General features: G+C 46.2%; 1 protein-coding gene across 1 annotated transcript in view; it reads left to right on the plus strand.

Moving 5' to 3' along the window:
* The window catches only part of NBAS (neuroblastoma amplified sequence), a 578163-nt gene that overhangs the window by 4337 nt on the left and 550735 nt on the right, over nucleotides 1–23091 (plus strand). The window contains exons 2-9 of the mRNA XM_018558184.1: nucleotides 3267–3321; nucleotides 5147–5183; nucleotides 7185–7262; nucleotides 9243–9290; nucleotides 11521–11564; nucleotides 13659–13792; nucleotides 17288–17421; nucleotides 18987–19085. Coding sequence (XP_018413686.1) covers nucleotides 3267–3321; nucleotides 5147–5183; nucleotides 7185–7262; nucleotides 9243–9290; nucleotides 11521–11564; nucleotides 13659–13792; nucleotides 17288–17421; nucleotides 18987–19085 — 629 coding nt within the window. The remainder of the gene's footprint in view (nucleotides 1–3266; nucleotides 3322–5146; nucleotides 5184–7184; nucleotides 7263–9242; nucleotides 9291–11520; nucleotides 11565–13658; nucleotides 13793–17287; nucleotides 17422–18986; nucleotides 19086–23091) is intronic.

A 23091-nucleotide genomic window follows, 5' to 3' on the forward strand; every position in this document is an offset into this window, starting at 1 on the left:
GTCTACAGTCTACACGGAGCGGCAGGGTTACTTATAACCCGGCCGCTCTGCTCACTGCAGTCATAGACTCGGGACTCGGCGGCGGAGGACGGAACCAGAGGAGAGAGGTAAGTGCAGGGGGGAGGGGGAGAAGGCTGCACACTGTTTATATGTGAAATCGGCGACATCGTCGATTTCACATGTAAACGAAAAATCGTCTGCCTCACTCTACATTCAGTCCTGCTTGTACAAAGCAGGACTGAATGTAGAGAGGGCAACTTCCCCACAAGGACACCGCTGCCGCCCCTCTGCACCCTGCCGCCCCGAGGCCGGGCCTCGGTGGCCTTGTGGGGAATCCGGGCCTGCAGGTAGAGGTGACACATTCACAGTGTCCAGCTGTCATATCTTACATATCATTCTGTAGCGTCTCACCTGTGTAAGGGGCTCCGCTCACACCATGTGTATGGGGCTGCTGTGCTCGTCCCTGTTCACAGCAATTTCTGTTTTGGTTTCAAATGCAACCCGTCACAATGGGGGTTTAAAAATTGGGTCCTGCTGTGCCAAATAAGAATAGAAATCAATGTATCAAGTCGTCACACATCAAACCAAAAGGTAAATAGCTCTGTACAGAAGGATGAACAACCTCACATTGCTTTACAGGAAGCTTGTGCCTATAGAAAGATTGAGTCTGCCATGTCTGACCTCCTCCTGAAGACGCACATTGCCTGACAGTCATAACGGATCCTCTGACTGCTGGCGGCTGGTAAAGTCAGAACTCGGGTATTGCATACTTGTTTCGGGTCAGCTATGTAGGGTATATCTAGGCCGCTGGATCAGCATGACAGTCATATTCAGCTAACCATCTCAGAAGGGGGGACATTACCAGCCACCTAAATTACCATCCACCTAATCCTTTCAGAACAGGTTCTCTTTAAAGTCGAGCTCCAGGTAATCTGAAATTGAATCCTTGCAGTGGGCCTATCTCTGCACAAAAAGGGAAATTGTTTGTTTTGGTCTAGAGACTAGCAGATGATCCTTGGTGCTGCTTGACTGGTCCCCACATCCTCTGCTCCCCCCAGCAAAGGCACTCTAAGGACCCATGACATCACCATGTCTAATGGGGGGAGAGAGGTGAGTGCTAACTGCTGCAGGACTGAGGATCAGGTGAGTGTCATTTATTTTATGTTGCAACGTAGGCCAGGGGTGGGCAACTGCAACCCTCCAGCTGCCGTGAAAATACAAATCCCATGATGAAGCTGTCTCTGGGAGTCATACCTGTGGCTGTGAGTCTTGCAATGCCTCATGAGATCTGTAGTTCCACAACAGCTGGAGGGCCGGTGTTCTGGTAGAATCCTGGACCCGTGCACCACTCTTAAGGTGGCCATACACTGTACAACCATCGCAAGACCTTAGTCTTGCGATGGTTGTAAAGTGATTAAAAAAACGTACGATCTGCCCATCTTGGACAGGCAGATCGTACTCTCGATCATCGCAAACCCGCCCCCCTGAGGGGCGGGCTAACGATGACTGTAATGAGGGGCGGGCTTACAATGACTGCAAACGGGCATTGTGCGCGTGCGCACACCGGCCCGTTCGGCAGTTGTCGAACGAGCAGGCCACTAACTCACCGAGAATCGTACGATTCCCGGCGGGTTTTGTAGCCTGCTGGTTCGACGGAAGACGTGCGACCGTACAGTAGAAATGGTCGCACGCCTTCCATACACTGCACGATTCTCGTACGATCGCGGGATTTCCCGCGATTCTCGTACGCGAATCGCACAGTGTATGGGCACCTTTTTAGAAGCGTCGGGGAGGGAGGCGTTGGCTCAATGCATAAGCTCAGCGTCGCTGATCTCGGGGGGGCGTCGGCTGGACATGCATGCTCAGAGCTGCTGATCTTGGGGTGTGGAGGGGGCATCGGTTGAACATGCATGCTCAGAGCTGCTGATCTTGGGGTGTGGAGGGGGCATCGGTTGAACATGCATGCTCAGAGCTGCTGATCTTGGGGTGTGGAGGGGGCATCAGTTGAACATGCATGCTCAGAGCTGCTGATCTTGGGGTGTGGGGGGGGCGTCGGTTGAACATGCATGCTCAGAGCTGCTGATCTTGGGGTGTGGAGGGGGCATCGGTTGAACATGCATGCTCAGAGCTGCTGATCTTGGGGTGTGGAGGGGGCATCGGTTGAACATGCATGCTCAGAGCTGCTGATCTTGGGGTGTGGAGGGGGCATCAGTTGAACATGCATGCTCAGAGCTGCTGATCTTGGGGTGTGGAGGGGGCATCGGTTGAACATGCATGCTCAGAGCTGCTGATCTTGGGGTGTGGAGGGGGCATCGGTTGAACATGCATGCTCAGAGCTGCTGATCTTGGGGTGTGGAGGGGGCATCAGTTGAACATGCATGCTCAGAGCTGCTGATCTTGGGGTGTGGAGGGGGCATCAGTTGAACATGCATGCTCAGAGCTGCTGATCTTGGGGTGTGGAGGGGGCATCAGTTGAACATGCATGCTCAGAGCTGCTGATCTTGGGGTGTGGAGGGGGCATCAGTTGAACATGCATGCTCAGAGCTGCTGATCTTGGGGTGTGGAGGGGGCATCAGTTGAACATGCATGCTCAGAGCTGCTGATCTTGGGGTGTGGAGGGGGCATCGGTTGAACATGCATGCTCAGAGCTGCTGATCTTGGGGTGTGGAGGGGGCATCGGTTGAACATGCATGCTGAGAGCTGCTGATCTCAGTGGGCGTTGGCTTAACGCGCATGCTCAGAGCCGCTAATCTGTTGCAGAAATTTCACTGGCACTTGCGCATGTTGGGTGACGCCGGTCCATAACATTCACAGCTGAGTCAAAAATTCATTATCTGCACCCGCTGGCACATGCGTAATACAGGCAAACAGCCTGTGAAATTTCTGGACCCAATGACCTCTTCTGTGATTACACGGACGCGGTCCAGATTTCGAATGAAGTCCCGAATTCTGTTACAACATGGGATTGCCCACCCCTGCCCTGGACCAAGTCCAGCAGTTGACCCTTGCAGTGCGAGGGGAGCCCCACTGCAAGGGTTAATTTGTAGAGTTCTTGGAGAGTGTTCTTGGGAAATAGGGGATGTTGAACAGGGAAGGAATAAAGATGATCGGAATGTATGAACTTTCAATATAAATTTGGTTCTGATCCGAGAATTTTATTATTTGCTGCCCCCTCTTGGCTCTAGCAGCTGCTCCCTCCTCTGCCAGGAAGATTTGTCACCTAGGGGAAGTTTGGCCTTCATGTAATTATATTGTTTTATTTTCAGCCTCGAGGTAATCGTGAACATGGAGCGTCGTTTGTCCTCACAAAGGCCATTACAGGTACGCGGGGATCTTCCATTCTCCTGACCCGGGGCTGGACATGATCTGTACTGTAAATTTGTGCCCACGTACAGCCTCCGGGGCGGTATTGTGCGCCTCCTGTATATGCTGCAGTGCTGCGTCCTTTGTCCCAGCAGGTGGCTGAGGATTATGGGAGCTGCGGCCCAGCAAGCTGCAATAATAATGATGATGATGTATCGGAGTTCTGCTCTGTGTTATTGGGCTCCGGAGCTGCGGTCACACATTCCGCTCCTACTAACAGTCTGTTGTACACGGGCCGCGAAGAACGCCGCAAATTATTCATAGCTGAACTCCGGCCTTCCCATCAGTCCTGCAGAACTGTACCGGCCCCTCTCCTGGACTGGAACTGACTCTGATTTCATTGCACACTCAGAGCTTCTCACAATGTGCATTAGAATCTGCAGCAGGTCACAGAGCCCGCCTCATTTCCTGGCTGGAGGACGTCCAACACCATCCTAGGGGTAGGAGCTATCCAGCTGTGGTGCAACTACAAATCCCATTAGGCATTGCAAGATTCTGACAACCCAAGGCATGACTCCCAAAGGGCAGATGCATGATGGGATTGTAGTTTCAGTTCCAGCTGGAGGGCCAGGGTTTGCCTAACCTTGATCTAGCTCTTTCCTCCCCAGCCTGGTTGTAACTGGCCTGCTCCTTCCATTCATTGCATTTCAGCTTCACATGTGGGTGTTACCTAAGTTGGTCTGTATGCAAATTCATCCTGCCTAGGAACGCCCAGACTGACACCCGCCCATTTTTATATTTGCATAATTCCTCCCAAGAGCCAGCCACTGCTTTCATTAGGGCTGAGGGCTTTTGGGGGGGTGGACTGAGACGGGGTGCTGTGATGTTTCCAGGAAGCTATGTACAGCACCCTGTCAGCCATGCATAGAGAAGCACAGAGACCCAGGGATGACGTCAGTGGGTCTTAAATGTAATAGAAATGGATAATCAATGTCATTAGCATGTTGATGAGGGGGGAGGGAGGAACCATGGAGGGCAATGTGTAAGCAAATTAAACTTCAGCTTTAAATGGAATATCTCTACATCATTGTGTTTTTTTAATGTATTTAATTGACTGCCCAGAGTTCATTCTATTCTGGTTGTTACCTTTCTCAGCCAAGGGTAATGATCTGAGTTGGAGGCTTACAATGTCTTACTTCAGAGGCCAATGTACATTTCCAGCAGGCACATGGTTGTAAATGCACAATGGAGCACCTGGAGTAAGGCCCGGTTCACACCTCTGCGTTTTGTAGCGCGTCGAACGCTCTGCAAAACACTCAAACACCGAAATCCCATTATTTCCTATGGGTATGGTTCACACCTGGGCGTATTACAGGCTGTATGAACGCGCTACAAAACGTCCTACGCCCAAAGAAGTACAGGAGCTTCGTTGGGGCGTTTTTGTCGCGCGTTTCCATTGGGATACAGCCAAGTAGCCCTCGGAAACGTGCGTTTGGCGCGCGTTTTTGTTACTGCGAATCGCGGTAAAAACGCGCGCCACGAAACGTGCGCCTAGGTGTGAACCCAGCCTTAGTGCTGGCTTGGTCAGTCACATGGCCGTGGCAGTGACAGTTAGCAAGTGACAGTCTTCCTTTAACAAACTGAGTATTATCAGCCGTCTCTGTGGGCTGTAGGGCTGTGGCACGGACCTGTGAATATACTGCTTCTGTCAGATCCTGACCCACCTACCGTGCCACGTGCTGGTTGTCACTTGGACAGGAAGGCAAGGCACACTCTTGTTTTGTTCATTGTGATATACGGGCGTTAGGGAAAGTGTATAACCAAATCTCATTTTCTGTTTTAGGTCCAGCATTGTATATGCTACAGTACATCTGGTACAGGTAAGTACACATGTTTTTTATTGGGAATTGTTGCTTTTCTTAGGGGAAAGGAGGGATTCTGTAAGCCTGGCTGGTAATTGGGTATTTATGCTTTAGGCAGTTTAAATCTAACTACTGCGTTTTAAAAGTGGAAGCGCGTGGACTAGAGCGCGTGCTCCTTACTTTGGTGGTCAATAGGAAGAATGCCCTCCTTACAGATAGCTAAAAGGTGATTGGAGGTCTTTTTGAGAGGAAGACCCTGCTCATTGCTCAAACCAGGGTAACCTCTTTAGGAACCCTGGTTTAGAAAGGCTGCTTTAAACTGTATTACAATGGTCTCCCTGTAGGAGGAGGGAAGTTGACTGACTGACTGGCTGTATTCATGATACACATTATATGTTTACACTCTCTGTAACTGGATCACATTTTATCTGATTATAGCTGAATATTCCGTCTATACTATTAGCAAAACACGGTTCAGTAATAATTAATATGAAGTGTCTGCTTGCTCGTTGTTTTTATGGAATGAAGTGACAACGCCGAGTGTGATGACAAGGCAATAGGAAAACAGTTGCAGTACTGAAATATTGAAATCTCCATGCCATTAAACTTTTTACTGCCCCATTATCTGCTCGAACAAAACTCCTCTCAATTCACACATAAAGATGTCATCCGGATGAATCCCTGGTGTTATGGAGCTATCAGAGATCTGTTACAGGCAGCACAATGAAAGCTTTTAGCATCAGATGAGGAGGCACAGCTATTAAGGTTCATGGTCAGGAGCCTCTGCAAGCGGGAAATACTTTTTCTTATAAGTTGCTGAGGGAAAATCAAGACTTTCCTGCCACAGTCAGGTTAAAGGGAACCTGTCACTGAGTAATACCTAATCATTTACCTTAAAGTGACATTAAAGTCAAAGTCCCCCCCTTCCCAATCCTGCTGTAGGGACTTACCTTAAATGATGCCTCTTGATCCGATCATCTTCTTCTTTAATGTCCTTTTCAGCTGTCCCTCCAGTGCTGGTGCGGGTCTCCGATCCAGCGCTGACTCCTCTGTCCTCCTCTTCTCTCATGTCCCACGGAGTCTGTGCGGGTGCACGCTGCTCCATAGACTTACCTTGTGTCCCTCCTTGTCTCACGGCCGAACATCTGAACTGCGCATACGCCCCCCTAGCTGAAATAGTCCAAATGTACATGCTTGTACAAATGCTGAACTGCTAGTAATGATCTTTGCACACCAAGGATTTCCACTCCTGCCTAAGAAATAGCATTGTCTGCAGGGGCTGTGTTTATCTTCTATGACCTGTCGCCCTTCTTCCTGATTGCCTGGGAAGCCGGTGTTCTATCAAAAGAACACTGGCTTTACTTGCCAAGGCTGCCTGGCTTTCTGACCAATCAGGAAGCCAGGAGGTGGGTCATTACGTGCCACCCAGTTTCTGATTGGAAAGGAAGCCAGCTCCATGTTCCCTCGTCATTGCTGGTCAGAGGGAGATCTCCCTTTGACTGGAAGTTCCGGTGTTGGAGATAAGCATCAGAACATTTAGCCAAGTAAGAGTATGCACCCAAATATATAGTATCAGTATCCCTGCATCCTTTACTAATTTGTATTGAGATTGTAGTCCATCCCGGGAGTGAGCTTGGAGCGGTGACTACTTTACAAGACACACAGGGACCATGAGGAACAAAAGTAGCCCCCCTCCAGAAGGAAGGACAGTGTCGGCACCAATTCAGAGATGATTTCAGGATCTACAGCCGAGTCATACATTAAAAAGATACATTTTACAACTCAACTCAAAAACCAGCCAGTTATGTCTGTGGAGGTGCAAACCTTCAAGTGTACCCTAACTTAAATGAGCAGATTGTTTTGTAATAATATTGTAATTCAAGTAATCTTCCGCCATATGCAATGGGGTTGCCCAATATACAGCCAGGATCCAGGGAAGTCCTTGTTTTTAGAGTGTTGATTGGCTTCATTTTATACTGGGTTTTAACTAACTGTATTTTTTTATTTCTGCAAATGTAGCCCAGCAAAATTCTCTCTCCCTTTGGGGCTTGTGCGCTTAATCCATAAGCAGATCAGCTGGCAGCTTGTTCTGACAAGGTAAGACACTAAATGTTCTATTATATTTTGAAGATTGTTATTTCTTAAAGTGGACCCTTACCCCATTTCACTAAAAATCACATCAGTATGCAGCTCTGCATGCTGATAGGAAATCATCTTACATTTATTAGCTAAACAAACTAGTTTTTCATTTACTTACAGAGTTCATCTACTTCCTGGTCCACTTTGGCACAAACTATGTAATCTGTGCCCAAGTGTTGCATCCTTGGAAGGTTACATCAGCAGAGCATTGCGGGGAAATCTAATCTGTAGTCTCATGAGATCTCAGGGAAAGGCATTTTCCTCCCTGATGCATCCCTGGTTTCTCTCCTCCCCTCTGGGCGCTGCTCTGTGTCCCCTCTGACACAGCGCAGAGGAGAGAAACTGTCAGAGGAGGCCGAGCAATGTGGAGGAGGAGAATGCTGTGAACCGCGCTGTGACAGATCAGGAGGGAGAGCGGTGACTGCTTGTAATTAATTGAGGACAGAGTATGTTTACTGTGTCCCCAATTATGAATGAACAGGAAGTTCTCTACATCACTTCCTGTTCATTCATAATTGTGGACATACCATATCCACAAGTTATGAATCAACGGGATTCCTGTTCATAACGGGCTGCTGAAAAAAGTTTGAGTACACTGTGTCCTCAATTTCTTATTCTATTTTAAAAGGGAAATATCAGGAGTCTGTTTAGACCCCTAATATTTCCCCAGAGCACCCAACAGTAAAGTTAAAAAATAAAAATATTTATTAAAACAAAAATAAAATATAAAAAAATAAAATAAATTAAAAAAAAAAAAGATTAGAAAAAAATAATTTTCTGTTTCGGCCTGACAATTTTTTTAATTTTAGGTTTCGGTTTCAAAATGTCATTTCTGTGCACCTCTAGTTATAACCCCTGTCAGCTTTTTTGTTACCATCTGTGTCCCAATGATTTCTCTTGACTTCCTGTCTGATAGTACAACATAAAATTAAAGGAATGGTCACTAGGACAAATAGAGAAGGTGACTCTCCCTAATGGGGACATGGACAGCAATAAGAACCTTTTCGGAGAACAGTAGGTCCCCCTGCACTCCTGACAGCGTTTCCGGTCCAAGTAACAATGGTGGTGCTCGCAGTGACAATCACGGATGGCGCCATGCACAACAGTCATAGAAGGATAGAAATCACCAGCACTCAGTTGATGAAGTTCAAAAAATAATAACGTCCATTTATTTGGACCAAACGTCATACATATCGCAGTATCCAACGTTTCGGGACCACGCAGGGTCCCTTCATCAGGGCAGAGATGTGACAGAGATGTGATTTGCCACATCTCTGCCCTGATGAAGGGACCCTGCGTGGTCCCGAAACGTTGGATACTGCCATATGTGTGACGTTTGGTCCAAATAAATGGACGTTATTGTTTTTTTGAACTTCATCTACTGAGTGCTGGTGATTGCTATCCTTATATAGCAATAAGAACCTGACAAGAGTTCTAATCCCTCTCCACTCCATCCAATACTCAAAAAACTTCAGTTGCAGTTTAACAGTTATGAGGCAGAAATTGACACTTGTTTGTCTGTATAGATCTTTTTTTTTTTTTTTTTTTTTTTTTTTTTTTTCCAAAAAATTACACTTTTTTTACTTCCATAAATTGACTAAATGTTCTTTATAAGGCAAGTGGCCTCTATTCTGTTGTTGTTCTGAAATTCTGGCAGGATCAACAGGTTTTTCATTTATGATGATGATTTAATAAACCGCTTTCATTGGTATATTTAACACACCAAAAGGGAGCAAATACGAGAAGCTGATTGTTGGGGTTTTGGTACACTTTAAGAGACACCATAACATAACGCTCACCATGGAGCAGGAAGGGTTGTGTGCAATGTGTGAGAGAGCGATTATCAGCAGGCAGACGACATTTTCATAATTGCTGCATTTTATAACTGTTAATAGCACAGTAATGATTCCAATGTATTTGATGTCATTTTTCTTTTAGTAATGGAAAGCTTTTGGCAGCAGTTCAGGACCAGTGTGTGGAAATTAGGTGAGTGATTCATTATTAAGTACCAAAAAAATTGATGAACGGTATTTTGTAAAGCTATCCGCTAATAAAGCGGTATTGCACTTCATGAATGTATTGTTACATGGGAGCTATAGGGCTTGTGGTCACTCCTGCGCATTGAAGCTCAGGCATCCAAGGAAAACACCCAAGTAAATATTTCCTGGTACAAGCTCGGGCGTGTGCTGGAGGACTGAGCTGCATCTGGGGTTTGATCTTTGGAACAGTAGCTAAGCGGGTGGGGGGAACTATATAGACCATGAATATATCAATGTACATACACTTGGTAGGAAAAAAAGATGTGTAGATAGATATAAATATCTATATATTTATGATCACTGACATCTGAAGTGAATAACATTGATTACAATGGCACATGGAAGTGGGGGGGATATATTAGGCAGCAAGTGAACATTTTGTCCCTGAAGTTGATGTGTTGGAAGTAGAAAAAATGGGCACGTGTAAGGATTTGAGTGACTTTGACAAGGACCAAATTGTTGTAGGTAGATGACTGGGTCAGAGCAACTCTTTAAGTGCAGCTGTCGAGGGATGTTCCCGGTCTGCAGTGGTCAGGACCTACCAAAAGTGGTTCAGCCAAGAAAAAAACGGTGAACTGATGCACATGGTGGGTGAAGGCCGGCCCATGTAGTCCGATCCAATAGAAGAGCTACTATAGCTCAAATTGCTGAAAATGTTAATGCTGGTTCTGATAGAAAGGTGTCTGAACTCTGAACACACAGTGCTTTGCAGTTTGTTGCGAATGGGGCTGCTTAGCTAAAGACCAACCAGGATGTCTATGCTGACTCGTGTACACTGCCCAAAGCTCCTATAATAGGCTTGTAAGCATCAGAACTGGACCACAGAGCAATGGAAGAAGGTGGCCTGGTCTGATGACTGACATTTTATTTTACAATATGTAGCTAGCCAGGTGTGTGTGTCACTTACCTGGGGAAGTGATGGTACCAGGATGTACTATGGGAAGAAGGCAAGCTGGCGAAGGCAGTGCGATTCTTTGGGCAATGCTCTGCTGGGAATCCTTAGGTCCTGCCATTCATGTGAATGTTACTTCGACACGTACAACCGACCTAAACATTGTTACTGACCAGGTCCACCCCTTCATGGAAGCGATATTCCCTTTCAGCAGGACAATGCACCCATTCACACTGCAGAAATGGTTCAAGCATGGTTTGAGGGACACAAATACAAATTTGAGGTGTTGACTCCAAATTCTCCAGATCTCAATCCAATCGATCATCTGGGATGTGCTGGAAAAACTAGTCCTATTCATGGAGGTCTTACCTCACAACTTACAGGACTTAAAGCATCTGCTACTGACGGCTTGGTGACAGATATCACCGGATACCTTCAAAGTTCTAGTGGAATCCATGCCTCAATGTTTTTATTGGCAGTAGTAGAAAAAAAAAAATGGTCCATTCATAGGGTGAATCGGGAAAACACTGCATTATGGCCAGTAGATGGAGCTGAGGATCGTAAGGAAATAAATACTGTACAGCTCAATAGCAAGAGATACAATGTAACAATTTTAGAGAACACGAGGGAATTAGCAGTTCAATGTAAATGTAACCATTGCTATTATGTGGAGTAGCTGTAGTAGCAATGGTTACATTTATTTTTACGATTTTACATAAATGTATTACTTAGTATGCATACTCATAAGTAAAAAATATATCAGGTGCCCGGTCAGCTTTAACCTGTAAAAGTTTTGATTGCTGCATTATGTGCTCAAGTGATGTTCGGATTGGATGTATTGCTCACTATTACCTGGCTGCCTAAAATCCCTTGTCCTATGAAACCTCTCTTTTGAGAATCATAAAAAAAAAGGCCTTTAAATTTAGAAGGGAAGAAAGTTTGACATCTTATCTCTTATTAAACTTCAGCTTGGGTATTCTAAACACAAAGCGCGACGTGGTGTTTTGTTTTTAAAGCGATGCATTTTTTTTACTAGAGGCAGCAGAAGAAATTCATTTGCATTAGGACCATCCACATGTAGAAAATAAGGGAATTTTACATTTTCAGAGCAAGCCCCGCTTAGGATAAGAATGCCCTTTTCTAGCAAAGGCATAGCTCCTGAATTCATCTATTCATAACACCGATGGGTACATATCTCCGCTGTATGTTTGCAAGAATCCATCACTCTCTCATAGTTATCAAGATTTAATTTCCCCTTTGTATTCTGTTTCCTGCGCACATCCAGGTCTGCAAAAGATGACTTTGGCTCAGTTATAGGAAAATGTCAAGGTGAGTAATTATACGAACGTGCATTCCTCCGTCCTTTTTTTAGCATGCAACTAAAATCAGCCAGTTTAATACAATTCAGCTAGGTCAACAAGAGCAGGGTCTGCATGCTGGGCTAATTGAAATGTAAAAATATGTTGCAGACATACTAAGTAGCTTAAATATTCCCGAGGGAAAAACCAGATTTAGTTATGTATGCTTAACCGAAGGCATAAGATTGGTCATTTTATTTTTCACTCTATGTTTTATATTGGTGGGTTATTAATAGAAAAAACATTATTTTATTGGGTTTTTTCCCATCTAAAAAAAATGTATCATCTGATTTGCATTGCTCTTGAGATAATGTGTTGTAACATGTTAATCATTTACAGAAGGAGCAGTGGCTTAACAATCGCCATAGCGACCCAGGCGGCCAATATGGGGCCCGGGCACAGGGGGTCCCGGCCAGGGCCGCCTGTGTCGCTATGGCATGTGGGGGTGCTGGCTGTCACAGACACAGCTCAGCAGCGGGCCGCGGCACATTTCCCCTCATAGCCGCTGCTTTGTCAGTGATAGCCAGCCGCTGTGGCAGATGAGGGCGCTGTTCAGAATGGAGGAGGCGGGGCCCGCCTCCTCTTACATCACTGGCCAGTGACCTAAGAGCAGGTGGGGCCAGTGATGTAAGAGGAGGCGGGGCCCAGGGACAGAACAGGAGTCGGGGCCCGGCGACCACAGAGGGGCTGACAGGTAAGAGATCTCAGACCCTGAGATAGAGAGTCTATGTTGGGCTCTGCAGGGTCACTCTCCGCTGGGGCTCTGCAAGTGGCATGACTAGCAATCACGGGGCCCCATACAAAATTTTGCTATGGGGCCCTGTGATTTCTAGTTACGCCCCTGAGAAGGAGGGCAGTAAAATGGTGACCTGTTTTGTTGGTTAATTTAAGATATTTTTGTGCTGAGAAAACCTGGTTCTCTGTAGATAGCAGTAGACACAAGACAAGTGTCGTAGGGCTTGGGGAGATGGTGATGTGAGATGAACATCACACTATACAGAGCTTGGGACTAACTATAGACATGAGATGAACTTCACAATATCAGGTGTTTAGGTAGATTAAGATGTGATATGAATAACATTGTGTACAATGCTTGGGTAGCTATAGGCATGAGATGAACTATCCAGCGCTTGGGTAGCTATAGACATGAGATGAACATCACATTATCCAGTGCTTAGGTAGATTAAGACATGATATAAATAACATACTATACAGTGCTTGGGTAGCTATAGCCATGAGATGAACGTCACATTATCCAACATTTAGGTAACTATAGACATGAGATGAATGTCACACTATCCAGTGCTTGGGTAGCTATAGCCATGAGATGAACTGCAAACTATCCAGTGCTTAGGTAGACTAAGACATAATATGAATAACATTCTATACAATACTTGGTAAGCTATAGACATGAGATGAACATCAAACTATTCTGTGATTGGGTAGCTATAGACATGGGATGAACTTCACACTCTTCTGTGATTGGGTAGCTATAGACATGACATGAATGTCACAATATTCTGTGATTGGGTAGCTATAGACATGAGATGAATGTCACAATATTCTGTGATTGGGTAGCTATAGACATGAGATGAATGTCACAATATTCTGTGATTGGGTAGCTATAGACATGAGATGAATGTCACAATATTCTGTGATTGGGTAGCTATAGACATGGGTTAATCGTCACACTACTCAACTAGTTTTGGTGGCACTCTGACCAGGAAATCTCATATTTCATCTAGTTTTATGCACATTTGATGCAAGAATGGCAGGGAGTCACAATCAGAGGCCCTTTAAATCCACTGAGTGTGGATGGATTGAGGAAAATGTATATAAAACTTGCTCTAAGGTAAAAGGAGTTGAATGTTTTAATTCCGTACAACCTCATGGTCTACTGGTAGCAATAGGACTTAACTAGAACAATGTTCTTGTTGCCCTGCATTCAATGAGCATGAGGGTTGGGTTTGACCGGATTTTTTAGGAGAACTTGATATATACTGTATGTTGCCAGTTATAGACCTAGGTGTTGGAAATGTAATCTGGTCATTATTTTCCTGTTTAGTTCCCAAAGACCCAAATCCTCAGTGGCGATGTGTGGCATGGAGCCATGACTGCACGTTAGTGGCTTACGGTGAGAGCACAGGGACCGTCAGACTGTTTGATCTCACGGGAAGTGAGCTCTTTGTCATTCCACCGGTATGTATGATTTTACTTGCCTAATGTATGTACTTACGTATGCAAGAGGGCAGTGATGGTCAGAATACCTGTAAAATGGTTATGGCCGTTAAAGTATTTACATATTCTTAATAAGCAGTAAATGAGCTAAAAAAAAACAAAACAAAACCCTAAATATTCTCTGTAGCTGCTTGTACTGTGGAGCATTTCATTCTCAGTAATCACAGCAGAGACTCTGAAGTCAGGTTGGAGTCCATTTTTTTAACAGCTTATGTTACCTGCTGTTCACATTAGAAGGCTGGCAGTCTGCCAAGTCCCTGCTGCCAAAGAAGGCAAGGAGAGATGAGCTGCGATTTCAGTGCCTTTGTTATAAATAATTGAGGATACATTTCACCACAGTACCTGCAGCTACAGAGGTCAGTGAAGGCTTGCTTTAAAGCTAATTTACTGCATCTTAAGAATATGTAAATACTATCCATAGCCTGTTCACAGGTTCTCTTTAGTGCTGAAATTTGGCTTAAGAGCCTGTAGATAGTACAATGATCTTGCTGTGTTGGGATTTGAGGACCGGTGCCCACTAGAAGCATGTTCTTGATGGTGGTAGTGTGTTGCTCTTGTGTGGATTTACTCTAGGTGCTCCAGTTTCCTCTAATAAAATGCACTGGCTGATTCATTGGTTTCTGTCCAGGTTTGCTGAAGGGTCTTACATGTATGTGTGCTTTTGTGATATTGGTAGGACAATTGGGTAGCTTCTTGGGGGCATAGAATTCTCCTGATCTCAATTGCCATAGCCAGCAAAGTGAACCTTTTTACAGGAGGGGGAGAACATGGAAATTACCTCAGGAAAGGAGAACCTTCCAAGTCTACGTATTGGTCATTTACTTTGGCAAGTGTGCTTACTGACCGATGGAGAGCCTCAGGAGCTTAGATTTTATATGAAAATTGAAGGTTGGGTCTGTTTCTCCCACCTTCTGAGCTTTCCTTTTGGTCATTGTGATGAGCACCATCGCTGAGCTCTAGTAAGGCTCAGAAGCTTAGCTTTTACAAGAAAATTCAAGCTTGGCACCCCCTGCCTCTCCAATCTTTACGGTCTACCTATTGGTCCATTATTGTGACGAGCATCTTCACTGAGCAGTAGAGAGGCTCAGGAACTTAGCTTCTACAAGAAATTTCAAGCTTGGCACCCCCTGCCTCTCCAATCTTCAGGGTCTACCTATTGGTCCATTATTGTGACAAGCATCTTCACTGAGCAGTAGAGAGGCTCAACAGCTTTGCTTTTGTGGTAAAAAGTGTGATTTCCATAAGCTGCCTGTATCTGTGGAACTACTGCTTATAGGATTCTGCATGAAGGATATTTCTGCTTATGCATCATATGCTCAGTTTGAATTGCTCAGCTTTACTTTAAAGAGACTCTTTCTCTAAACAAAAATTGCTCATAAAAGCTGTACTTGTAAAGAAGCAAGTGAATACTTACCTCTACTGCTGCTGCATCGCCAAATGATAACCCAGTCCAGAAAAGTCCCCAGCTGAAGTCTGGTTCCTTCTACTCGCCTTCATTTCATTACTGTGTCCTTAGATATGTGTCAACATAGAATAAACAAAACGAGGGTTAGGAGGGCCCTGCTTAGGGAAGGGCTAGTGATACAAAAGAGAACTGTTTGGGGCTGAGTTGATGCAGAAAGTATAATTAAATTTTTTAAGGTAGAAGTTGGATAGACTTCTCTGATGAGATGAGTTTTCAAGGATCATCTACAGGTAGACAGAGTAAGAGATAGTCAGACAGATTGGGGTATGGAGTTCCAGGGTTTGGGAAGAGTGAAGAAGACAGTTTGGGTGATATTTTCAGATGCGGTTGGTGATGTATCTTGAGACAGTAGGGATATACCAATACCAAGTATTTGGGCGAGTACTTGTACTTACCCAAATGCTCCCAATGCCTATCCGATACTGGAACGTCGAGTCATTACACGCTGCCCAGCTTCCTGATTGGTCGGGAAACTGGCAATCAGGAAGCTGGGTGGTGAGTCATTACCCGGCCCCCGGCTTCCTGATTGGCTAGAAAGCCGCTTCCATGCTTTTTCATCACCTGGAGACAAGGAAGCATGAAGCCGGCTTCCCGGCTAATCGGGAAGCCGGGCAGTGAGACATTACATGCCCGCCCGGCTTTCCAGCTAATCAGGAAACCAGGTGGCGAGTCATTACGCACCGCCCAGCTTCCTTAAGGGGACTTCCTGTATTAGTATTCTGTATTGGAGAGTACCGAAAAACCGGTATTGGCGCATCTCTATTAGACAGAGTTGTGGATAGCTTTGTATGTTGTTAGTAATTTTATTCATTATGAAAAAGTTAATAGTAGTGAGCACCTACTGAGTGGTTAGGTGCCAACCCCTGGTTATATACTAGCCAGGGGTTGGCTAGTAGGGGAGCCAAACCCTGGACATTACAATCACAAGAGACATTACAGTTAGTGATTGTTAGGAGGCTATCTCCTTGTTTTGTACGCTTCCTTTATTACCTCTTTTCTAAGTGACATTTTTAACTTTTTGTATGAAATAAATAATATATTTTTATATCAATTATTGTATTTAGTAGTTTATTGGATTTGTCATATGGTGCCCCCAAAACCCCAACTTTTTTCTGTCCTTTTTTGCTAATTTTATTCATTAGCTGATTGTAATCCATTGGAGGGGATAGCAGAGAGGGGCTTCTGATATCTCTGATTTAGTTCTGTGGTGCAAGCAGCAGGGACATAAGCATTCACTTCTTTACACGTACAGCTGTTTTTGGCAAATGCTGTTTTGAGATTGGGTCCCTTTTAAGAGCCGTCTCCTATTGGGGTCTCAGCAAGGATAACTATCTAGCAGAGGTATAAGCAACCTGCTGGTTTCCTGCCTCATGCAGAATTAATTTCTTGCTGTGGCCATACCCAGAATAAGGCTATATTGCAGATTCCTGCAGCCAGAATGACAGGTGTATGAGAATAGCCGCCGCCGCTTTGCCTGTACAAAGCAAAGACATAACCGCAGGTAATTGATGGATGTCTGAACAGCTGAGGCCACCATCAGCCTATTGTTGCTTTGTGTAGTCTGAGCGGCAGCAGCTATGTGCACACACTAGTTATTCTTGCCACAGGAATTTGCAATATAGCCCTAATCACTGGTGTGAATGAGGCCTTACTGGGGAATCAGCAGGCCAACTGGACTTGCAGGGAGATTCTTCAGCTGGCTAGTATATGGGAGTTAATTTTATCAGCTTTCACGGCAGCCTAGGGAAGTGGTGCACCTGAAGCCAATGTTATACTCGCTGTATGCCTTAAGAATATTTGCAGGCCCCAAGTGGGTTTGATTTCACCTGCTCAATTGGTCGCAGCAAAGTTGAAACAGTTCACTAGTTTCTAAAAGGAAATGTGTTTTAGATGTTGCTTTGCTTTAAATATACTGCTGATGAGAATTGATCATGAAATGAAGTATTAGCCCTGACTCAGTACTTTTTTTTTTATTTTCCACACTCTCACAGCAAACCAGCTTCCCTGGGGACCTGAGTTATGCGATTGCTGGTCTGGTCTTTCTAGAGTACAAAGCAAGCGCACAGTGGTCAGCCGAACTCCTGGTGATCAATTACCGCGGACAGCTGAAGAGTTACCTAGTCAGGTAAATCTCTAATATTTATGACCTATTGGAAGGTCAACGCCAAGGCTGGATAAGTCCGGGGAGCCACGGTGACTAATACACCCAGATTTGTGCTTTATCTCGCATATTCTTATTTTATACAAAGGACAGCAAGCAATGTTACATCTCCAAGATCTTTAACGGAGGCCCCTAGCAGGGAAGTTAAAGGGACGCTGCTGTTGCAGAAGAGTTATTATTAGAGGTGCATCGAAATGAAAATGTAAAAACCGAAACGAAGTCGAAATAAAAAAAAGATTTCGGGCAAGACCCTTGATATTTCCCTTTTAAAAAAGTAAAAGAGGTTGACAACACAGAGTTCTCAATCACTTTTTCTGCAGCCCCTGTTATAAATGTACAGGAATCCTCTATACTGAGTGTTCCTGTTGATTCATAACATGAGGACAGAGTGTGTTTACTATATCCACGATCATGAATGAACAGGAGGTGATGGAGATCACTTCACATTCATTCATAATTGGCGATATAGTAACCATACTCTGTCCTCAATTGTGTACAAACACTCAGCGATCACTGATCGCTGAGTGTTTGTACCCGCTCTCCTTCCTGATTCGCTGTCACAGGAGGCTGAGCGAGCGGAGCTCAGCCTCCTGTGACGGCACTGGCTGTCTCCCCCCACACCGCTCTCCTCTGATCTGTGACAGGAGACTGAGTGGTGTGGGAGGAGAGATGCCAGCCGCTCACAGCGCTCTCCTCCCTCAGCGCTCGACTGCCTGTGACACTTTTTCTCCTCCACGCTGGGACACAGGGCAGCACTCCAGCGGGGAGGAGAGAAAGCAGGGATGTGCTGCTGTATCGGCCAGAAAATTGCACTTTCGGCATTATGCCAAAAGTGCCATTTTTGGCCGATATATCGGTGCATCCCTAGGTATTGTAGTATACCTACCTGGTGGTTTGTGTATTCTATCTTTTCTCCATTCTTGGGAGCTAGGTTTGTGCAGTTGTTCACATAGGAAGAAGGTTCCATCATATGTCCCTGCCCATCCCAGCATGTATGCTGCATTGCTGACACAGGTGTGGGCAGGAAATACCAGCAAGGGGTCTGTCTCATCCCAGGAGATAACGACCCGCAGACAGATCTTCATTCATCAGTGTCTTGCCCCAAGAACCCTTTGATGGTCCTCATTTGTGTATCGCACAACCCCATGCTGATTCAGTTCAGGATATCAAGGAACACTTTTATATCAAAGTTGTATCATAGATGTCAATTTTATCGGTTCCAACAGCCCTCCTCCAGTAATGTAACTTTGCCGCCCCGCTCCCCGCTCTGACACTGCCTCTGACAGCTTTTGCTGGTCTTCTTTTGCTTCCGGCATCTTCCTTTCATTGGGTAGCCACTGATGATGTAATGTGCACAAGACTTGCATTGCCCTGGTCACCTGGTGGCATTGCCAGCATCTTACAGATGGGTAAAGCACATGTCCTCTTTAAAGTTTGATTTACTCATAATTCTCCTTGAATGTATTCCCCTTGGGGTCATTCTATGTTCCTGAAGACTGTAGGATCATTTCTTTGTTTTCTATCAACAGTGTTGGTGCCAACCAAAATTTTCAAGAAAGCCACAGCTTCAACTTTGGATGTCATTATTTCCAGGGAATCTCCTCTGTGGTTTACCACACCGGGCACAGGTAAGTTGTGACAACTGCTTTCTATGTTATTAGAGGAAGACCATCAGAGTTATGTGCCTTTGTCTTATATGCAGCAGGTGCTCAAGTGTATAAAGAATAGATTTGGGAAATAAAAACCGCCTTCTGAAAATATTTAGCCGGTTATCATGCTGATCCTCTGGCTTCTGTACATCCGGAGTCACTAAGCTGGAAAAGATGTGAAGACCAGTAGCTTCCATTTCACTTGTGCACATGTTTTAGGTCTGCGCTCCAAAAGTCAATATGGAAGCCAGGTAACCTGTGTTTTAGGAGGTGGTTAGCAGTGGCGTCCTTTCTATTTGTCTTATGACCATTTGTTTGTTGTTGAAAGTGGGGAAGAGTAAGATCCTGGTCAAGTTTTTTGATTACCCTCTAGGTCAGTGGTGGTCAGTTTACAGAGTAAAGGCGGAGGCTCAAGTGAATCACTGAATGTGATGCTACAGAAAGCTGTACATGCAGTTGGTGATGGTCAAGCCTGCAGACATGCTGTAGGAGTTGCAGTGGAGTGCAGGCATGCTGTAGGAGCTGCGGTAGAGTGCAGGCATGCTGTAGGAGCTGCGGTAGAGTGCAGGCATGCTGTAGTAGCTGCGGTAGAGTGCAGGCATGCTGTAGTAGCTGCGGTAGAGTGCAGGCATGCTGTAGTAGCTGTGGTAGAGTGCAGGCATGCTGTAGTAGCTGTGGTAGAGTGCAGGCATGCTGTAGTAGCTGCGGTAGAGTGCAGGCATGCTGCAGGAGCTGCGGTGGAGTGCAGACATGCTGTAGGAGTTGCGGTGGAGTGCAGGCATGCTGTAGGAGTTGCGGTGGAGTGCAGGCATGCTGTAGGAGTTGCGGTGGAGTGCAGGCATGCTGTAGGAGCTGTGGTAGAGTGCAGGCATGCTGTAGTAGCTGTGGTAGAGTGCAGGCATGCTGTAGTAGCTGTGGTAGAGTGCAGGCATGCTGTAGTAGCTGCGGTAGAGTGCAGGCATGCTGCAGGAGCTGCGGTGGAGTGCAGACATGCTGTAGGAGTTGCGGTGGAGTGCAGGCATGCTGTAGGAGCTGCGGTAGACTGCAGGCATGCTGTAGCAGCTGTTGTAGAGTGCAGGCATGCTGTAGGAGCTGCGGTAGACTGCAGGCATGCTGTAGCAGCTGTTGTAGAGTGCAGGCATGCTGTAGGAGCTGCGGTAGACTGCAGGCATGCTGTAGCAGCTGTTGTAGAGTGCAGGCATGCTGTAGGAGCTGCGGTAGACTGCAGGCATGCTGTAGCAGCTGTTGTAGAGTGCAGGCATGCTGTAGGAGCTGCGGTAGACTGCAGGCATGCTGTAGCAGCTGTTGTAGAGTGCAGGCATGCTGTAGGAGCTGCGGTAGACTGCAGGCATGCTGTAGCAGCTGTTGTAGAGTGCAGGCATGCTGTAGGAGCTGCGGTAGACTGCAGGCATGCTGTAGCAGCTGTTGTAGAGTGCAGGCATGCTGTAGGAGCTGCGGTAGACTGCAGGCATGCTGTAGCAGCTGTTGTAGAGTGCAGGCATGCTGTAGGAGCTGCGGTAGACTGCAGGCATGCTGTAGCAGCTGTTGTAGAGTGCAGGCATGCTGTAGGAGCTGCGGTAGACTGCAGGCATGCTGTAGCAGCTGTTGTAGAGTGCAGGCATGCTGTAGGAGCTGCGGTAGACTGCAGGCATGCTGTAGCAGCTGTTGTAGAGTGCAGGCATGCTGTAGGAGCTGCGGTAGACTGCAGGCATGCTGTAGCAGCTGTTGTAGAGTGCAGGCATGCTGTAGGAGCTGCGGTAGACTGCAGGCATGCTGTAGCAGCTGTTGTAGAGTGCAGGCATGCTGTAGGAGCTGCGGTAGACTGCAGGCATGCTGTAGCAGCTGTTGTAGAGTGCAGGCATGCTGTAGGAGCTGCGGTAGACTGCAGGCATGCTGTAGCAGCTGTTGTAGAGTGCAGGCATGCTGTAGGAGCTGCGGTAGACTGCAGGCATGCTGTAGCAGCTGTTGTAGAGTGCAGGCATGCTGTAGGAGCTGCGGTAGACTGCAGGCATGCTGTAGCAGCTGTTGTAGAGTGCAGGCATGCTGTAGGAGCTGCGGTAGACTGCAGGCATGCTGTAGCAGCTGTTGTAGAGTGCAGGCATGCTGTAGGAGCTGCGGTAGACTGCAGGCATGCTGTAGCAGCTGTTGTAGAGTGCAGGCATGCTGTAGGAGCTGCGGTAGACTGCAGGCATGCTGTAGCAGCTGTTGTAGAGTGCAGGCATGCTGTAGGAGCTGCGGTAGACTGCAGGCATGCTGTAGCAGCTGTTGTAGAGTGCAGGCATGCTGTAGGAGCTGCGGTAGACTGCAGGCATGCTGTAGCAGCTGTTGTAGAGTGCAGGCATGCTGTAGGAGCTGCGGTAGACTGCAGGCATGCTGTAGCAGCTGTTGTAGAGTGCAGGCATGCTGTAGGAGCTGCGGTAGACTGCAGGCATGCTGTAGCAGCTGTTGTAGAGTGCAGGCATGCTGTAGGAGCTGCGGTAGACTGCAGGCATGCTGTAGCAGCTGTTGTAGAGTGCAGGCATGCTGTAGGAGCTGCGGTGGAGTGCAGGCATGCTGTAGGAGCTGCGGTGGAGTGCAGGCATGCTGTAGGAGTTGCGGTGGAGTGCAGGCATGCTGTAGGAGCTGCGTTAGAGTGCAGGCATGCTGTAGGAGCTGCGGTAGACTGCAGGCATGCTGTAGCAGCTGTTGTAGAGTGCAGGCATGCTGTAGGAGCTGTAGTAGACTGCAGACATGTTGTAGGAGTTGTAGTAGACTGCAGACATGTTAAAGCTCCTTTACAAATCAATATTTCCATAATTGTGCTCCCTATAGTCCCCCGACAATTTACTTGTGGTACATAAGCCATAAGATCAGAAAAAAACATGAAAAGAATGACAAGCACAGAAAAGGTAAAGCTGACTATACACTCAGTGTATGAAATAGAGATGTCAATACCCTATCCACGCTAGCATGGATGGAGGCATCTCCCATGCTGGCCATTGTATTCTGCTGCTGCTGCTATTATATATGAACAGCCATTGGAGCTGATTGGCTGCAGTCCCTGTTCCACCAACAATGCTTCACCCGGTTCTTTTGACAAACAATGAATGCAGGGCCCTGTGGCGATGCCCTGTACTCACAGTATGTCCTCAGTTTTCCAGGTTGAAGGATGTTGGGTTCTTTCAACGTAGAAGACTGAGGACCTGTTGTGTCAGTGGTGAGTTGCTGCAGCAAGCAGCCCCGGCGTTGTGCTTTAACACTTCCTTTTCTCTTTCTTCCTGGAGTAGGGCTTTAAATACTCCCCAGTAAAGTTTCTGATTATTGTTCATTGGATTACATCGTTTTCTGCAAAGGCTGCTCCGTTTTATTTTGGGCCCTGCGTGTGGAAATATTTAATCATCACAAATAGCCTTCTGCTCAGCAAAGAGGTTTAGGAACCACTGAAGCAATAGCGCCATTAATCTTCATAGAAGCTCTGGTGGCTGCCACTTTCTCAGGATCTGTGTTAGAGAAAGCACTTTTGTTTTTCCTTCAACTGTGTGCTGCCATCATGAATTTCCCCTCCGTCCTCCGAGAGAGGGCTGGTGTTTTCTTTTCTTTTTTTTTTTTTCTACCTTAACTTCATATGGCAGCTCCATTCCAGCTGACATGGGATCTCATCCATCCTGATAACAGCCTCCTAAATTATACATCTGCTATGGTAATGTGATGGCTTTTCTGGAGAAAACAACCTGCCATACAGGGGTATGGTAAGATGTCACTCAAGCCTACAATGGATTGTTGTCACGTCCATCAGTCGGCTTTACAGCCTAGTAATATTTAGCAGCCAGTACCTTCTGACCTATAGATCTTCCAACACGATAACATAACTAAGGGGCTGATTTATAACACATTCACACAGCGTGTAGCTGGCCAAATGACGTTCACAGCTCATTACTGCCACTAGATGGAGCCAAGGAGCATAGGTATTTCTTATCTGGCTCCATCTAGTGGCAGTAATGAGCTG

Source organism: Nanorana parkeri, unplaced genomic scaffold, assembly GCF_000935625.1.
Source record: "Nanorana parkeri isolate BGI_ZX_2015 unplaced genomic scaffold, ASM93562v1 scaffold324, whole genome shotgun sequence".
NCBI classification, from domain to species: domain Eukaryota; kingdom Metazoa; phylum Chordata; class Amphibia; order Anura; family Dicroglossidae; genus Nanorana; species Nanorana parkeri.